Consider the following 14,378-nt stretch of genomic DNA (forward strand, 5'->3'; position numbering starts at 1 on the left):
CGCAGAGGTGGATGTTCGGATGTCTCCGAGTAATGCTGTAAACGGAGGCACGGAACCTGGGCATCCAGGTTTGGGAATCGCTGCTCGGAGGGGAGTTTTCTACCCCTGCCCTGGATGGGGGGTGGGGGGCACTTTAGAAAGGAAAATAAAACGGCCTTGGGTTGGACAGGGGGCTGAACACCTCCACAGGGCCCGGATCGGACCCTCGCTCCCATTGCACCGGGGCGGTGGGAGCTGGCCGTGGGCATCCCCCACGCAGGACACGGGGGGCTGTGATGCTGCCCACGGGGCTGGCTTGCCACGGAGCGCTCCCCCCACTCCGGCGTGCGGCCATCTGCAGAGCTAAAGCGTTTCAGCTGTCAAAAAAGATAATTTTTCCCAGTAGTGAAATGTTTAAAAAAAAGAAGGGGAGGGGTGGGGGGAGCCCAACCCTTTGATGCTTAAAAGATGAATTTCCAGGGAAGTGGCGGAGGCCGCATTTGGCGAGCAGAGGGACCCCCCCCACCCCCCTGCCTGCAGCTCCGGGGGGGGGGGGGGGGGCGGACGAACCCCCCAAACCCCGCGGGGGCGGCGAGACGGGCGGGGCGGTTCGATGGGGGCGGTGCAGGGGGCTGCACCCCGGGACCGGGCACCCCGGGGCGGGGTGTAGGGGTGTGTGGGGGTGTGGGTGTGCAAGGGGCCGGGGGAGCTGCGAGGACCCGTGCGAGGGGGAACCTTTCTACAACGAGCAGCCGAGCTCCCGCCGAGCCCGCCCGCCCCGACTCTTCCGGCGGGGCCGGGAGGAGGAGCCGCTGCCGGGGAAGGTGACCGGGCTGCGCGCTGGGCCATGGTGCTGCTGAGACCGGCTGCGCTTGTGACACTGATGAGAGCCGCGGGGGGCGGCGGGGGACGGCGGGAGACGGCGTGTACGGGGGGTTGGTACATCCCTTCGCTCTCCTCCGCCCCCCCCGTGCGCCGGTGCTCGGCCCCCCCGCAGCCGGTGATCGCCGCCAAGCAGCCGTTCCCGGTGGAGCTGAAGGCGGGGAAGAAGTACGCCTGGTGCGCCTGCGGGCACAGCAAGAGCCAGGTCGGGCCGGGGGGCTCCGGCTTCCCCCCCCCCCCCCCAGCCGGGATGGGGACGGGGCAGGACTGGCCTCACGGGACCCCCCCCACCCCAGTCCAGGGGAGGGTTTTGGGGGCGGGGGGTGCCGCTGCTCTCCTGGGTGCTCCTGCAGCACCCCAATTCCTGGGGGATGCGCTGGGCCGTGGGCAGGGCGGGCGGCACGGCCGGGGGGATGGAGGGGTCACGGTCCCCCTGCTTCGTGCCGGGGTGAGGGGGGGGGGAACAGCGCAGCCCCCGGGCCAGCCAGGCACCCCCAGCACCCCAAAATCCCCACCTTTACCTTCTTGCCGTTTGCTTTGCAGCCCTTCTGCGATGGCGCCCACAAGAAAGCGGCTCCGGGGATCTCCCCCCTGCGCTTCACCCCGGAGGAGGACAAGACGGTCTGGCTCTGTGGGTGCAAGCGCACCCGCTCCCCCCCCTACTGCGACGGCACCCACAAGGAGGAAGCCGTGCAGAGCGCCCAGCTCCCCGCACAGCTCTGACAGGGCTGCGCCTCGCAGGGATGAAGGTCACAGAGCCCACGGGAGCTCAGGACCACCGGGATGTTGAGCCCTCAAGGGTTTGGGAAGGAGTGAGGAGGAGATGCCCAGCTCCCACCCCAATTAATCGTAATTACTGAGCCCTGAGGGCTGCCACCAGCTGCAGAAAACCAGCCTCACCCCACCACAGGGGCAGCAGTTTTGGCTTCTGCCCCACCAGGGCCCTGCTACGGATAACGAAGGCTCAGCAGAAACTGGGGAAAAAAAAAAAATCCACCGGATAACGGGACTTTCAGGAGCGGTTTTGAGTTGCCAGAGCTGCGGGTGCCCGTCGGGATGGAGGGACCCGGGCAGCTGCATCTGTACGGGTAGACGAAGGGAATGACAGTCTGCAGCATTTATTACATTTACAAAGCTGTATAGTTATACAAATGTTTAACCAATAACGATATATGAATATCAGAATATATTACAAGACATTAAAACGTCGTACAGGATGCAAACATACAGAGCAATTTGGTTTGTACCATATAGGAAAAAACAGAAAACAAAACAACCCCCCGAGAGCCCCACACAAACCCCAGACCGAGGCACTTCAGCTGCCTCCCTCGGTCCATTGTGGCCTATTTACAAGGAGAAAAGGGGTGTCAAAGTCGAGACAAATGGAGCCCCCCCGACACGCTTCGAGCTCCTCATCCAGCCCCAGCCCGGGGATGGGGAAGAGAGAAACAAAAGGGGCCCCGTGGGGACCCTTCCCGGGCCCCATCCCCAGTGCCCGGGGGGCAGCGGAGCCCGGGGCTGTGCTATAGCGAAGGTGCCGCTGTCGAGTCCGTGATGGGGGTGCAGTGCTTTAAAAAAAAAATTTAAAAAAAAATTTAAAAATACAATAACAACATCCCATGTTTCCTGACCTTTGGAGTCGGGCTGTTCATACAATTCCCGTGCCGCTTTCCTTTGGTTCTCACCGTGCCGTCGCGGGCGGCCGCAGCCGCTGCCTGGCCGTGGGGTGCTGTCCGGGCGCTGCAGGCACTTGCTTATTTTTTGTCATTCGTCCCTTTCCCCAGAAAGGTTGGGAAAGAAACCCCCGGGGTCTGCGTTTCCCGGGGCTCGTGTGCTTTTTTGTGTCAATGTAGAAAGTTGGTCCCTTCCCCGGAGCGTGCGGACAGCCGGTGCCGCCGGTACCGCTTCGCTCCCGCCCGAAACACGGCAGCACCTTCCCACTCTCGCCCCTCACCGAAGCCTCCTGGCTAAAGGCACTGTAGTCTTTATTTTTTTTTCTTTTATTTTTTTAAAAACCCAATGTGGGGACAGGACAAGGTAGGAAGGACGGGGGAGGGAACGAAAAAAGAAATGCTCTGAAATGTGGCGTTGAAGCCATGGAGGTGATTGGGGAGCCAGCGACGTGGGGGTCCCGCGCCCCCATCGCTCGGGCAGGGCAGCAGCATTTGGAGCCCCTGGGTCCCACGCAGACTCACCCAGCGCTGCCAAAGCAGCCCCCACCGGTTTAGATGCCCCCAGCCAAAATTTCCCGGTGGTGCCCGGAGCCGTTGGCACCCAGCGCCCTCCGTCAGCCCCGGGGAGGTGGCAGCTCCCTTGGAAAGCAGAAACCAATATTCAGCGGGGCTTGTGCTCCTACCCCCAGTACGGCTGGCCCTTCACCGCATCATTTTTTTAAGTTTGCGGGGGGGGGGAGGGAAGAAAAGAACCTACTTACTGTGCGTAAAGGGAAACGTTTGTGTGAGGCTTTGCTAGATCAGAGCCTGAAACACCATCCAGAGACCACACAGGGAAAGCAGATAAAGAAACAGAAACGTGCATGGCAAGGCAAAGCCGGGGGGGGCAACGCCGGCAAGTGATGCTCGATGCCGACAAACGGACCACGCGCTGGTCCCAGCTGGCCACAGGCACCACGTTATCAAACCTGGTGCCAAAAAAACCCCCAAATGAACATAAAAAAAAGGAAAAACAAAAATCAGGGCATGGCGTTGCTGGGGGGGGGGGGGCAGTTTTTGGCGTCTGTGCTTGGCCCTTACCTGTGCTTGGCCCTTACCTGTGCAGCCGGGAGTCCCCGCTCACGGCCCCGTCTCGCTCCGAGCAGGCGCGAGGGGAGAGGGATGGGGAGGAGAGTGAAAAGCGTTAGAGAAAAACGAGCAAGGAAGGCGGCAGCGCCTGCGTGGCTCCCAGCTCCGGCATGCAGCTTACATTAAGTTAAAATTAAAAAAAAAAAAAAAAAAAAAATCATTTAAAAATATTCAACCACATTTATGTGTCTTATTTGCATTTTAAATTAATCTGGTCAATCAATAGAAAATAAGTATGTATAATTTTTTTTCTCCCTATGTACACATATATATTTATATATGTATATATATAATATATATAGATATATAAAACCCAGCCAGGAGTCCCTGTTTGGTCGTCGTTTAGGTCAAGGCGGAGGCCGTGCTGCCATTGACAGTCGTTTTGCGGCACCGGTTGGCGGTGGGTGGCAGCGGGTGGCAGTTCGAGGTGCCGTTGAGCACGGTGCCGGTGCCGGCGGGACCGCTGCCGGCAGTGGAGCTGGGCGAACCGTGGGACGGGGTGCCGGGGCTGGGCAGGGAGGAGGAGGTGGCAGGCAGCGTGGCGGGGCTGTGGGCTTTGTCGCTGACCGATTCGCACTCGGAGGCGCCGCTGGTGTTGGTGCACTCGGAGGTGGCCGGCTGGGACAGCTTGAGCCGCTTGCAGGTGGGTTGGACACGGTATTTCAGCGGCAGGGGCCCGTTCTGCAAACGGGAGAGGGGCATGGCACCGGGACGGCACCGGCGGGCACCGACCGCATGGCCGGGTGCCGACCGCCAGCCCTCCCCGCCTGCCCTGGAGAAAGGGGGAGAAAAGCACGAGCAGCCCCTCCGGCTTCCTAAAAATCACACCTGGAGCAAACGAACACCCTTGTCAGGACGGGGCGTCGGGGGTTTTCACTGCTTGAAGGGCTCCAATTTTTAGGCTCTCCAATTTTTAAGCTTTTCAATTCAGTTTTCTCAATTCTTAATTTTTTTCAATTTTTAGTAAGTTCTTCAAATTTTAAGTTTTTTCAGTTTTTAAGCTTTGTAATGCCTTTTTTTTTAAGCTTTTTAATGCCGTTAACCTTCCCCTAAAGGACTGCTTTTCCGAGCTTTTCTCCAAGGTAAGCCCCGGTGCCGGTACCCAGGGCAGCTCTGCTTACCCTCCTCCAGGGATAGATGTAGGCGATGTCCATCAGGGTGTAATACTCCTTCAGGGGCTCGTCTTCGTAGAGGACTTCCACCTGCGGCAGGGGACAGCGTCAGTCCCCCGGCACGGGGACAGAGGCACCGCCAGCATCCCCAGAGCCGCTCACGGGGCATCGGGGCTTCGCCATCCCCGCAGGGCCCTTAGCTGGAGCTAATTTACACGCCGTAAGGGACGGATCCTGCCCCAGCGCCCACCCGCTGGGGATGCAAAGCCCGGGCCACCGCGAAGCAGAGCCGTGATATTCGGGAGCAAGCAAAGCGCGGCGTATTTGCAGAGAGGGATGCAACACGGGGCGGCCAAAATGGCATCGGCCCCTCCGAGCCCACCGGAGCGCAGCGAAAGCCGGGCAGCGAGCGCACCCCAGGCACACGCTCACCTTGTACTTGCTGGGCACGTCCATCTTGTTGCGGAGGAACTTGGCCAGGTGCATGACGGTCATGGCGGCGGGACAGCGCAGGAACCGTACCCCGTTCTTCTGGGGACGCAGCGGGAGGGGGCCGGGGGGAGAGGCGTTGCTGAGAGTCCGCCGTGCAATTAATGGGCAGTTCCCACCTCCTTCAGCAGATGGTTTGGGGGTACCCTCCTGTCCCCCCTCCCCACCCCGAAAGCCCGGGAGGCAGCTGGACACTGAGCTCTCCGTGCCGTGGTCCCACCACACTCACCTTCTCCTTCTCCAGGTCCCCGTTCTCGACCGTCCCTTTCTTCTCCTCTCTGGAGAAACACAGGACAAAGTTTATGGAGGACTAAAAAGGTGCAGAGAAAAAAAATAACCCCCCAGAAGGGCCACCCAGGGAGGGGCTGCAAGGGGAAACGTCCAGTGACCTTCAGCCAAGCTCTGGCTTCGCCACCCCTGACCACAGCCATGCCCAAGTTGCTGCGTTTCCAATCCAGCGCCCTGCAACCGCTGCCCGGGCTGCCGCCTTCCCTCCCTGCCTCCCTCCCTCCCTCTGCTGCTCCGGATGCCGGTGACATCCTCGGAAGCCACCACCGGCACCGGGGACGTGGCAGCCCTTGGGCTCTGCTGCCTGGGAAGGAGCCTTCCCCTGCCTGCCCGGGGAGCGGCGGTGCGGGGACCCCGCTGCCAGAGCAAGCACCCACAGAGGACGCAGGATGGGGGACCAGGGCAGATGGGGTTTGGGTGCTCCTCTGTCCATTCGAGCACCCCTGGAAGATGCTGAGGGGCTGCGTCAGCCTCCAGCACCACGCATCTCAGCTCTGTCTCCGGAGTGGGAAGAGAGGGTGAGAGTTTATTCACGCCCCCAAACCCAGGCAGAGGCTTAGGAGCAGCCAGAAAACGGTACCTCGACCCTTCATAAAACTCTATGGACAGGCTGACGATCTCATCGTCCGTCAGGTTCCCCTTGTCCTGCTCGGAGACTTCCCCGCGATCTTCGTTGGACCCATTGGGAACTGCGGGAGCAGAGGGAGGGAGAGGCTGAGCTGTCGGGGGGGGGGCACAGCCGGGGCGAGGGGGGGTCCCCGGGGCTGACACTCACCCTCTGCCATGGGGTAGGCTGCGTAGAAGTCGCGCCGCCTCTTCATCTCATCTGCGGGAGAAGGGAGGAGGAAGGTGAGGGGGGGGGGGGAAATCACACCAAGGGGGAGATGGGTGCAAAGAGGGGAGCAAGAGGAAGCCCCGGATTGCCGAGCACCTGCTCAAGCACGAGCTGCCTGGTGCAGACGGACCCGTAGGAGGGCAGTGGCTTCAGCAAGAGCAATCAAGTCGTACCAATAAAACCCTCGGAGCGGATGCAAACCCGCTGCTGTGAGAATGCCTTTACGGTGGCTCGACTGTCCTCAGTCTTCCCACACCTGCAGACCCCCCCGCTTTTTCCCCCCGAGGACGGGCAGGCACTTGGAGAGCAAATCTGTGACTCCTGCTCCCAGTTTTGCTTTTCATGGCTCCCCCCAGCAGCAGCCCCCGGAGCTGCCGGAGGGCGGGATGGGCACTATCCGGCCGGACCCATCCCTGTACGTTCACACCACGCATTTTCCTGCTGTCCCTGTTCCACGGGCAGGGGCGTGCGCGGGCAGCACGAAATCCGGGGAACCAGTTTCACCGGTGGGTGGGAGCGAGTTACAAACAACCCCAAACCCACACCATTACAGTCGTCCGTGGCTGTACCTTTGAAAAGCCCCGGGACCAGTTTGTACACAATGTCCTGTAGGGTTTTGTCCGACCTGGGGGGAAAAAAGAAATAGGAAAAGAGAGAGAAATCAGCTGGATGGGAGCGGCTGGCTTCCCCAAAGCTGCCCTGCACCACGCGTGCGCCGGCCAGCCCAAACGCCGCTTTTCCCCACCTGCCTCCCGGGAAGCTCCCAGCACAAAGCCCCAGCTCCCCGTCCCATGGCGATGCCACAACCCTGACTTGCAGGCAAACCCGTGCGCCCTCGCGCTCACCGCAAAGGGTTAACTCCGGAAAAAGAAAGAAAACCATTTCAAAAATCCTTGTAATTGCTAGGGATGATGGTAGCAGGATTTTGGGGCCAGGATCTGTTTCAGTAGTCAAAAGGATTACAAAAACACACCGAGAACTTAAATAATAAAATCTAAGATCAGCAAATGTTTCTGCAAGTTTTAATTTGCATCTAATTTTATTTTTGGGCTCGGCTGCAGTTCAGGGCTCTGGCTTTGCCTTCCCTCTGCTGTAAGGGTGGCAGCCCAGCGTCCACTGTCCGGTCGTTATACGGGAAAGCAAAGCGGATTCCCTAAAATGTGAAAATGTCAAAGCAGGATCTTCTAAAGCACTCGAGGAGCTGGGGAAGCTCGAGTCCCATCCTCAGCACAGAGCCGGGAATGGGATTTTGCTGGAAGGGCTTGGGCTCGGGACCCTGCAGGCAGCGCATCTGGCACAATTTAAAAGCTGCAGCTCAGCTGAATAAAAGAAAAAAAAAATCTCAAAAACAAAGCAAGAGCAGTGGGACTGGTGAAAACTAAATTATATCTGCAATTATTTCCATGTTAATAATAAGGCCTTTATTTTAAAGAAAAACAAATGACCGTACCCTATATTATTTTTAGCCTAGCCATGTCTTTCATCCCTAATTCCTCGGTGATGTCACTCTGGTTCACGAGGCCCCGCTGTGATTTTATTTATAATACATACCCAGAGAATTTGCTTTATAATTTACAGCAAGCTAATGAAAAAGCAGCTTCAGCCGCTTGATTGGCAGCTTAATTACCAGCCGGTCGCTACTCTTGCATGAGTCAACCCCATTCAGCCCAACATGGTGGCGCTGGGTGGGGGCCGGGGTGCCACGGGGGACGCGGTGGCCACGCGTGGGCAGCACCCTTGGCACCGCGCAGCATCACGCCCGGGGCGAGGGCGTTTCGGCGCTGCCGTGGCACCGGTTTGGGAAGCAAAGGGAAAAGCAAGCCTCTCGTCAGTGCAGAGAGTTTTCTACGGCACCGCATCTGGATTGGGTCTGCCCACGCGTGCCCCGTATTTCCCCCCGCCGGATGCAAAGGGGATGCGAAGGCACCGCGCCGCCACGACAGCCGGGGCTCGGGGCTGCCAGCACAGCACCGTTGGCGTGTGCGGTGCCCGTCTGCGGCGCGGGCGGCTGTGTATCCGTCTCTGCACGCAGGCAGGGATGTTTCGGCGAGGGAGCCGTGGGAGCCGGAGTGTAAATATTTCATAGTGAACCAGAAAAAAAAAAAAAAAAAAAAAAAAAGGCGGAAAAAGTGTTACTACAGAAACGGATTTACATGGAAGAGGCTAAAAAAGAGGAGGGAAAAAAAAAAAGCCGAGTGATGTATTGCGGCCTTTCATGGTTTCTATGCCAACCACCTGCAGAGCCAATTCCACAACTGACGGGACGTGTCTGGCTTTCCCCTGCCAGACGCAGGGCCGGGGCAGAGCCGGCACGGAGCCGCTGCCGCCTTTCACCTGCGCCTCTGCGAGCCCACCGCGGCATCCCCCGAGGGACGCGGCACTGTCCCCCCGAGGGACAGAGCAGGGAGCTGGAAAGCACAGGAGGTCCCAGGTTAAACAGCACCCAGCGGGACTGCGGGGACGGACGGACGGACGGACGGACGGACGTCTGTGGTCTGGGATGCGCAGGGACAGGCTGCCCCGACACGGGGCTGGGGCTCGGTGCCACGCAGGAGCACGGCGTGCGGGGGGACACCCCCCCCCCCCGCCCCGAGCTCACCTGATGCTGAGGAGGGGTCTGGTTTTGTGCACTTGGACATCACACATGGGGCAGTACTTGTTCGTCTCCAGGTAGCGAACAATGCAGGTTTTGCAGACTGCGGGGAGAGACTCAGCGTGAGTGGATGGACGGACGGACGGAGGGGGCAGAGCCCCTCTGCCAACCTGGCAAAGCACCTCACGCCCCCGCACAGGCTCAGGGCCAGGACCCTTGTTCCCCCACCCTGGTCCGGCCCCATCCACAACCCCACAGCTCCGTGCAGCAGCGATGCCCGATGCAGGATGGGTTTGGGCACTGCCCTGCCCGCGGGAGGGTCTTGGTGCTGCACGACCACCCTTCCCGGGGTTCGGGGCACCCCTGGGTGCAGCACGGGGGCCCAGGACACTCACAGGAGTGCAGACACTCCACGATGGTGGTGGCGTCTATGAAGTAGCCGCCGCACAAGGCGCACATCAGGTGGGGGTTGAGCTCGGTGATCTTTATCCTGGTGGTCCTGTGCATTTTGGAGCAGCGCCGCGGCGGATCCTCCCTGCAGGGAAACACCCGGGACCACCCTTAACGGCCACCTCATGCAAGGACGGGACCTGCGGGACGCACGTCACCCTTTAACGAACAAATCCAGGGCAGGGTGGGGGTGCTCCCTGTGACGTGCCACCGGGGCAGCCCCGGTCCCGCACCCTGCCAGCCCTGGGGGTGCACGAGCAGCACCCACACATCTCCCCACGCAGCCCCTGGCCCCGGGCACTGCCCAGCTCCCTCTGCCTCACAGTCGCATCTCCCTGCGGTCCCCAAGTAGGTCCCCACCATGCCGAGACACCTCTGAGTGGGGACAAATCACCCCTGTTAGCCAGCCCCTTGCCTGCAGCTCGCGGGCTGTGCACACACACACACGTACGCACGCACAAACACACGCGCACAGAGTGTATTTTTGTTTTGTTTGATGGAAAAGGCATTTTCAGCCACCGCCTCGCGGTTTCTATAGAAACTCCTAAGTCCGGTGTCGGCCACCTGCCCGCAGCCAGGAGCACCCGCAGCACCTGCGCGTGTGGGTGTGCACGGCCGGGCGTGCACGTGGGGCACGGGCAATGTCCCCCCGGTACAGGGCGCAGACACGAGGGAATCGCTGCCTGCCCACTCCGGCACTTCCACGTTTACAATGGGAAACGGCAGAGCCGGAGCCCGAAATCGCTGCAGTTTTATTGTTTCCATGGCAACCTCGATACTTGGAGAGGAGCCAGAATATTATTACAACCATCCGAGGCGAGGGGGAGAGGGGAGAAGAAACCCTGGGTTTGTGTAAATGAGCGTGGGTGTGATGGCACCGCGAGGGTGTGCCAACAGCAACACCCGTACGAACCCACACGCTCACCCATCCAGGGAAAACACACACACGTGTGTGTGTACACACATGCTATACGTACACGCACATTTCCCCCACACGCACACAGGCAGAGGTACACACGTACACCTGCACCCCTGCGGTACAGGCACTCGCACGGGGTCAGGCATGGAGCGGTGTCACCGGCCGCCTGACACGGGGCCAGGCCCTTCGCAGACACCTGACAACCGGACAACAGCCGAGACAACCACCGAAGGCACAACGGCCACGGTGCGGGCACCGCGACCGGGCGAGGAACAGGATGAACCCCGTGCCCGGGGAGCAAACGGGATGCACGTGTGTGCGTGCACGCACGGGACCGTGTGTGCAAGGCTGTGCGTGTAGGGGTGCACATGCCAGGTGGGTGCGCACGGGGCTGTGTGCGCGAGGCTGTATTTTTGGGTGCGTGCAGGGGTGCGTGCTCGGGGCTGTGCATGGAGCCGTGTGTGCAGGTGTGTTTGTATGACACGGGGTCGGTGCCCGGCACCTCCCCCGGGGAAGCCGCCCCGTGCTCCCGCTCGCTCCCTGCCGTGCTCCTCCCGGGCCCCAGTCTGGGTCTCTCATCTCGTTCAGCCGCCGTGGAGTCCCCAGAGGCAGATGTGCAAGGACGGGGACACCACGGGGATGGGGATGGAGATGGAGATGCTGCAGGGATGGGGACACCACGGGGACAGGGATGGAGATGCTGCAGGCATGGGGACACCACAGGGTTGGGGACCTTGAGGACACCCCTGTGCTGGAGGGGCCAAGCTGAGCCCCAGGGTCTCTGTGCAGAGAGGGGTCTGGGGGGCACCAAGGGGGTTGGGAAGCCCCAGCCCCCCCCCCAGGCTCAGCTCTCACCCCTAAGGCATCCTCCGGGTGGGCACCCCAGGGTGCCCTACACCTTGCTGTCCCCGAGCAGGTGCCCACAGGTGATGGGGGCCACTGCCAGGCTCCCCCCGGCCAGGAGAATACCTGGGGGGGTCACGGTCCCCTGCCCCGGGCTCCCGCACCAAGCCCCCCAGGGGACCGGGCAGCTCCACCGGGCACTGGCTGCCCACCCCGGGCCACAGGACCCACGGCTGCATTTTGGGTGGATTTTGCTGGTTTTGGTGCTCGCAGCCACCAATGGCGGCCCGGGTCTCCACGGGAGGGGGGAGCCTGAGACACCGGCGCAAACCGGTTCTAATAAACCGGGTGATAACAACCGCGATTTCCTGCCGCGGGGGCGAACAAAGCCCCGGACCCCCCCCCGGGCACCGGAGCCGGCCGCAGCACCGGCCCCACCGGAGCCCTCGGGGCCGCCCCGTCCCGCCAGCAGCGCCCGCTGCCCCGGCCCCGCCACCGGCTCCCCCGCACCCCCGGTCCCGACTTTCGGGGTCTTTTGTCTCCCTGGGCGGTGGCCCAGCACAGTGCCCCCCCCCCCCCCGTGTCCAAAATCCCCCCGGGCCAGGCACGGGTGGGGAAGGACGTTTCAAAGTCACCGGTAACTTGGACCCGACCGGCTGCCCCCTCCCCGTGGGACCCACCGGCGGCAGCGAGCCCGGGGGCCGGGAAATAAACCGGGACGGCTCCCTCCGGCACTGCCCGCCCACTCGCACGGCGGCCACGGGCCCCCACGCACCGGGAACACGACAAAAAGGCGCCGGAGCGTGAACCCGCGCCCCCCCCGACAGCGCCCGCCGCCCCGACGGGACCCCCCGCCCCTCCCGGGGTGCGGGACGCGGGCACCGGCTGCTGCCGAAGAGGGAAACAGCGGGAAGGGGGGGAGGAAGCACCGCGGGGAGGACAGGGACACGCGTGTCCACACGCCCGTGTACGCACAAGGACACACATCCCCAGTCCCCGCGGCGGGACGTGTCCGCGCGGCAGCGCGCGGTGCGTGACACCCGCCTGGCACAGGCGCGCGGGCACGGGCACGCGATGGGCACGGGCACGCGATGGGCACGGACACGCGTGACCCCGCGCTGTGCCCCCGGGGGTCCCCGGCTGCAGCCCGGCGGGTGGACCCGCCCCGGCGCCGCGGGCAGCTCCCGCTTCATTTATTGGGGGGGGGGGGCGGCGGAAATTTGGGGCCGGGGGTGGGGCAGCCCCGGTGAACCCGGGGCGCTCCCGGTGCCCCGCAGCCCTTTGTACTCGGGGCCGGCTGACAGCCCGCCCCGGGGCCCGGCCCGGCCCCTCCGCCCGCCCCGGGGGGGGCTCCCGCCGCGGCCCCCCCCGGCCGTACCGCACTGCCCCACTCCACGCCGCGCCGGGCCCGGGGTGGTGGTGGGGGGGCGGCGGGAGCCGGGGCTGTCAGAGCTCCGTAGCCCCTCGCCCGTGTCCGCCGTGGCGGGGGTGGGGGTGTCACGCCCCCCCCCGGGGCAGGACCGGGGCCGCGGCACAAAGCGGGGGGAGGCGGCGGCCATCGGCCATCTTGAACGCGGAGAGAAAAGGGCGCGGGGGGGGGGGGGGGCCCGGCGGCGGGACCCGGCGGCGGCGGGGGGGGGGGCTGGGGCCGCGTCCCTACCTGGTGGCGGCGGCAGCGGCAGCCCCGCGGCCGCCCCTCCGCTCCCGCCGGTCGGCGCGGCTCGGCTCGACGCGGCGGCGGCGCTGCGGCCGGGGCCCTTTTTTCTCTCGCTCTTTTTTTTTTTTTTTTTTTCTTTTTTTTTTTCCCTCCTTCCTCCTCCTTTTTTTTATTTTTTTTTCCTCCTTTTTTTTATTTTTTTCCCTCCTCCAGCCGCCGCCAGGCCCCGCCCCGCCTCACGTGACCTCATTCCTTTGGGGTGTTGCGGAGGAGGGGAGTGAGGGACCGAGATTGGGCTCCCCCCCCCCCCCCCCCCCCGCCGCCCCGCCCCGCCGGGACACGGTCCCCCCTCCCCGCCCGGGCACCGCCCCGGGGGACACCGCCGTGACGGTGCCCCGGTGCCTGCGGAGGGCCCCGTTGCTGCCACCTCCCCCCGCCGTAACCCCCCCGTTGTGCTCAGGGAGGAGAGTGCCCTAAAAGCCGCTGGAATGAGCCCAAAATCCGAGCTGCCCGGCGGCATCCCCGCTCCGCTCCCCGCTAACGGGTCCCCGTGTCCCTCCATCACCGCAGCACTGCTCGGGTGGTGCCCCGGGACGCCCCCCACGACCAGCGCTGGGGTCGTTTTCGGCCCTAAATGGGGGGACTTTCCACCCGGGAGGCGACGCGGGGCATCCCGGGCCCCGTGGGACCTTCCCCGGGACCCTCAGGCGGGAGTCCGGTGCAGCGGGACCCACAGCGGAAGGGGAAAGCAAAGAGAAGGGGGAAAAATAAGGGAAGAAAAATAGAGGGAAATTAGAGAAAGGGAAAAATGGAAAAGGAGGGAAGAAAAAAGGAAAGAAAAAAGGTAGGAAAGAAAACAGGAAATGAGGGAGGAGAAGAAAAAAGACAGGAAAAAAAGAGGGGAGGAAAAAGGAAAAAGCGGGAAAGAAATAAAAGGGGAAAAAAGGGAAGGAAGGGGAGAGGAGCGGGCGGGCTCACGGCACCGCTTTCCCCCGCCGGCCCGGCCCCGCTCGGAGGGAAGGGGGCACCTTGCGGGGATTTCGGGGCGTGCGGGCAGCCGGTGCGCCCACGCGTGTCAGCGGCCGCTCACCCCCCGCCACCCCGCAGCTCCGCTCCAGCGCGGCGGAAAGCGCCAGACGGCCCCGCTGCCCCGCGCGTGTCCGCGTCTCCCGCGTGGGTCCGGCCCGGACTCGGTGTGACCGAGGGGCGCTTCCGTACACCCGGCGTACCGGCTACTCGGCGGGACGCAACGCCTACGCGCGTTTCCCCTTGACCCACACGGTTGCGGCCGTGTGATTAATTCCCCGCCTGGTGTCCCGGTGTCCCGGTGTCCCGGTGTCGGTACCCGGAGCCCTGCGGGCGCTCCCGGGGATGCTCCGCCTGAGTACGGCGGCCGCGACGCTATTTCCCAGCGCGGTCTCTGTGGCGCAATCGGTTAGCGCGTTCGGCTGTTAACCGAAAGGTTGGTGGTTCGAGCCCACCCAGGGACGGTGCCACCCGCTTTTATCTCTGTTTTCCCCTTTTTTTTCC

General features: G+C 62.9%; 2 protein-coding genes and 1 non-coding gene across 6 annotated transcripts; 2 read left to right on the forward strand and 1 right to left on the reverse strand.

Annotated features, from left to right (window-relative positions):
• The first annotated feature begins 760 nt into the window (after window positions 1–760).
• CISD3 (CDGSH iron sulfur domain 3) lies at window positions 761–2,088 on the forward strand. The gene is made up of 2 exons (XM_054801892.1): window positions 761–1,066; window positions 1,405–2,088. Exons 1-2 carry the CDS (start codon window positions 827–829, stop codon window positions 1,582–1,584), a joined length of 420 nt encoding a protein of 139 aa, XP_054657867.1. The 5' UTR covers window positions 761–826; the 3' UTR covers window positions 1,585–2,088.
• Window positions 2,089–2,155: 67 nt separating this feature from the next.
• PCGF2 (polycomb group ring finger 2) lies at window positions 2,156–12,966 on the reverse strand. 4 transcript variants are annotated; one of them, XM_054801888.1, is made up of 10 exons: window positions 12,570–12,659; window positions 9,375–9,514; window positions 8,986–9,082; window positions 6,956–7,011; window positions 6,327–6,377; window positions 6,132–6,240; window positions 5,493–5,541; window positions 5,207–5,345; window positions 4,784–4,864; window positions 2,156–4,343 (listed from the first exon to the last, which is right to left on the reverse strand). In XM_054801888.1, exons 2-10 carry the CDS (start codon window positions 9,484–9,486, stop codon window positions 3,853–3,855), a joined length of 1,185 nt encoding a protein of 394 aa, XP_054657863.1. In that variant the 5' UTR covers window positions 9,487–9,514; window positions 12,570–12,659; the 3' UTR covers window positions 2,156–3,852. The 4 variants fall into 4 exon arrangements, with proteins under 4 accessions (XP_054657863.1, XP_054657866.1, XP_054657865.1 ...); XM_054801891.1 differs by lacking the exon at window positions 12,570–12,659 and adding an exon at window positions 12,852–12,966 and having other exon boundaries at window positions 3,853–4,343; window positions 5,207–5,302; XM_054801890.1 differs by lacking the exon at window positions 12,570–12,659 and adding an exon at window positions 12,852–12,966 and having other exon boundaries at window positions 3,853–4,343; window positions 5,207–5,305.
• Window positions 12,967–14,264: 1,298 nt separating this feature from the next.
• Window positions 14,265–14,338, forward strand: TRNAN-GUU (transfer RNA asparagine (anticodon GUU)). Its single transcript has one exon. It is a non-coding gene; the product is annotated as a tRNA-Asn (tRNA).
• The last annotated feature ends 40 nt before the right edge of the window (window positions 14,339–14,378 follow it).

Source organism: Grus americana, chromosome 22, assembly GCF_028858705.1.
Source record: "Grus americana isolate bGruAme1 chromosome 22, bGruAme1.mat, whole genome shotgun sequence".
Taxonomy (NCBI): domain Eukaryota; kingdom Metazoa; phylum Chordata; class Aves; order Gruiformes; family Gruidae; genus Grus; species Grus americana.

What these genes read in the sequence shown, in the direction of transcription:
- CISD3 (XM_054801892.1), top strand. Translation starts at nt 827, where the DNA reads ATGGTGCTGCTGAGACCGGCTGCGCTTGTGACACTGATGAGAGCCGCG. An exon ending in GCGGGCACAGCAAGAGCCAG is followed by an intron (nt 1,067 to 1,404) that starts GTCGGGCCGGGG and finishes TTTGCTTTGCAG; the next exon opens with CCCTTCTGCGATGGCGCCCA.
- PCGF2 (XM_054801888.1), bottom strand. Translation starts at nt 9,486, where the DNA reads ATGCACAGGACCACCAGGATAAAGATCACCGAGCTCAACCCCCACCTG. An exon ending in AGACCCCTCCTCAGCATCAG is followed by an intron (nt 7,012 to 8,985) that starts GTGAGCTCGGGG and finishes TTTTCCCCCCAG; the next exon opens with GTCGGACAAAACCCTACAGG. An exon ending in AGCCTACCCCATGGCAGAGG is followed by an intron (nt 6,241 to 6,326) that starts GTGAGTGTCAGC and finishes CTGCTCCCGCAG; the next exon opens with TTCCCAATGGGTCCAACGAA.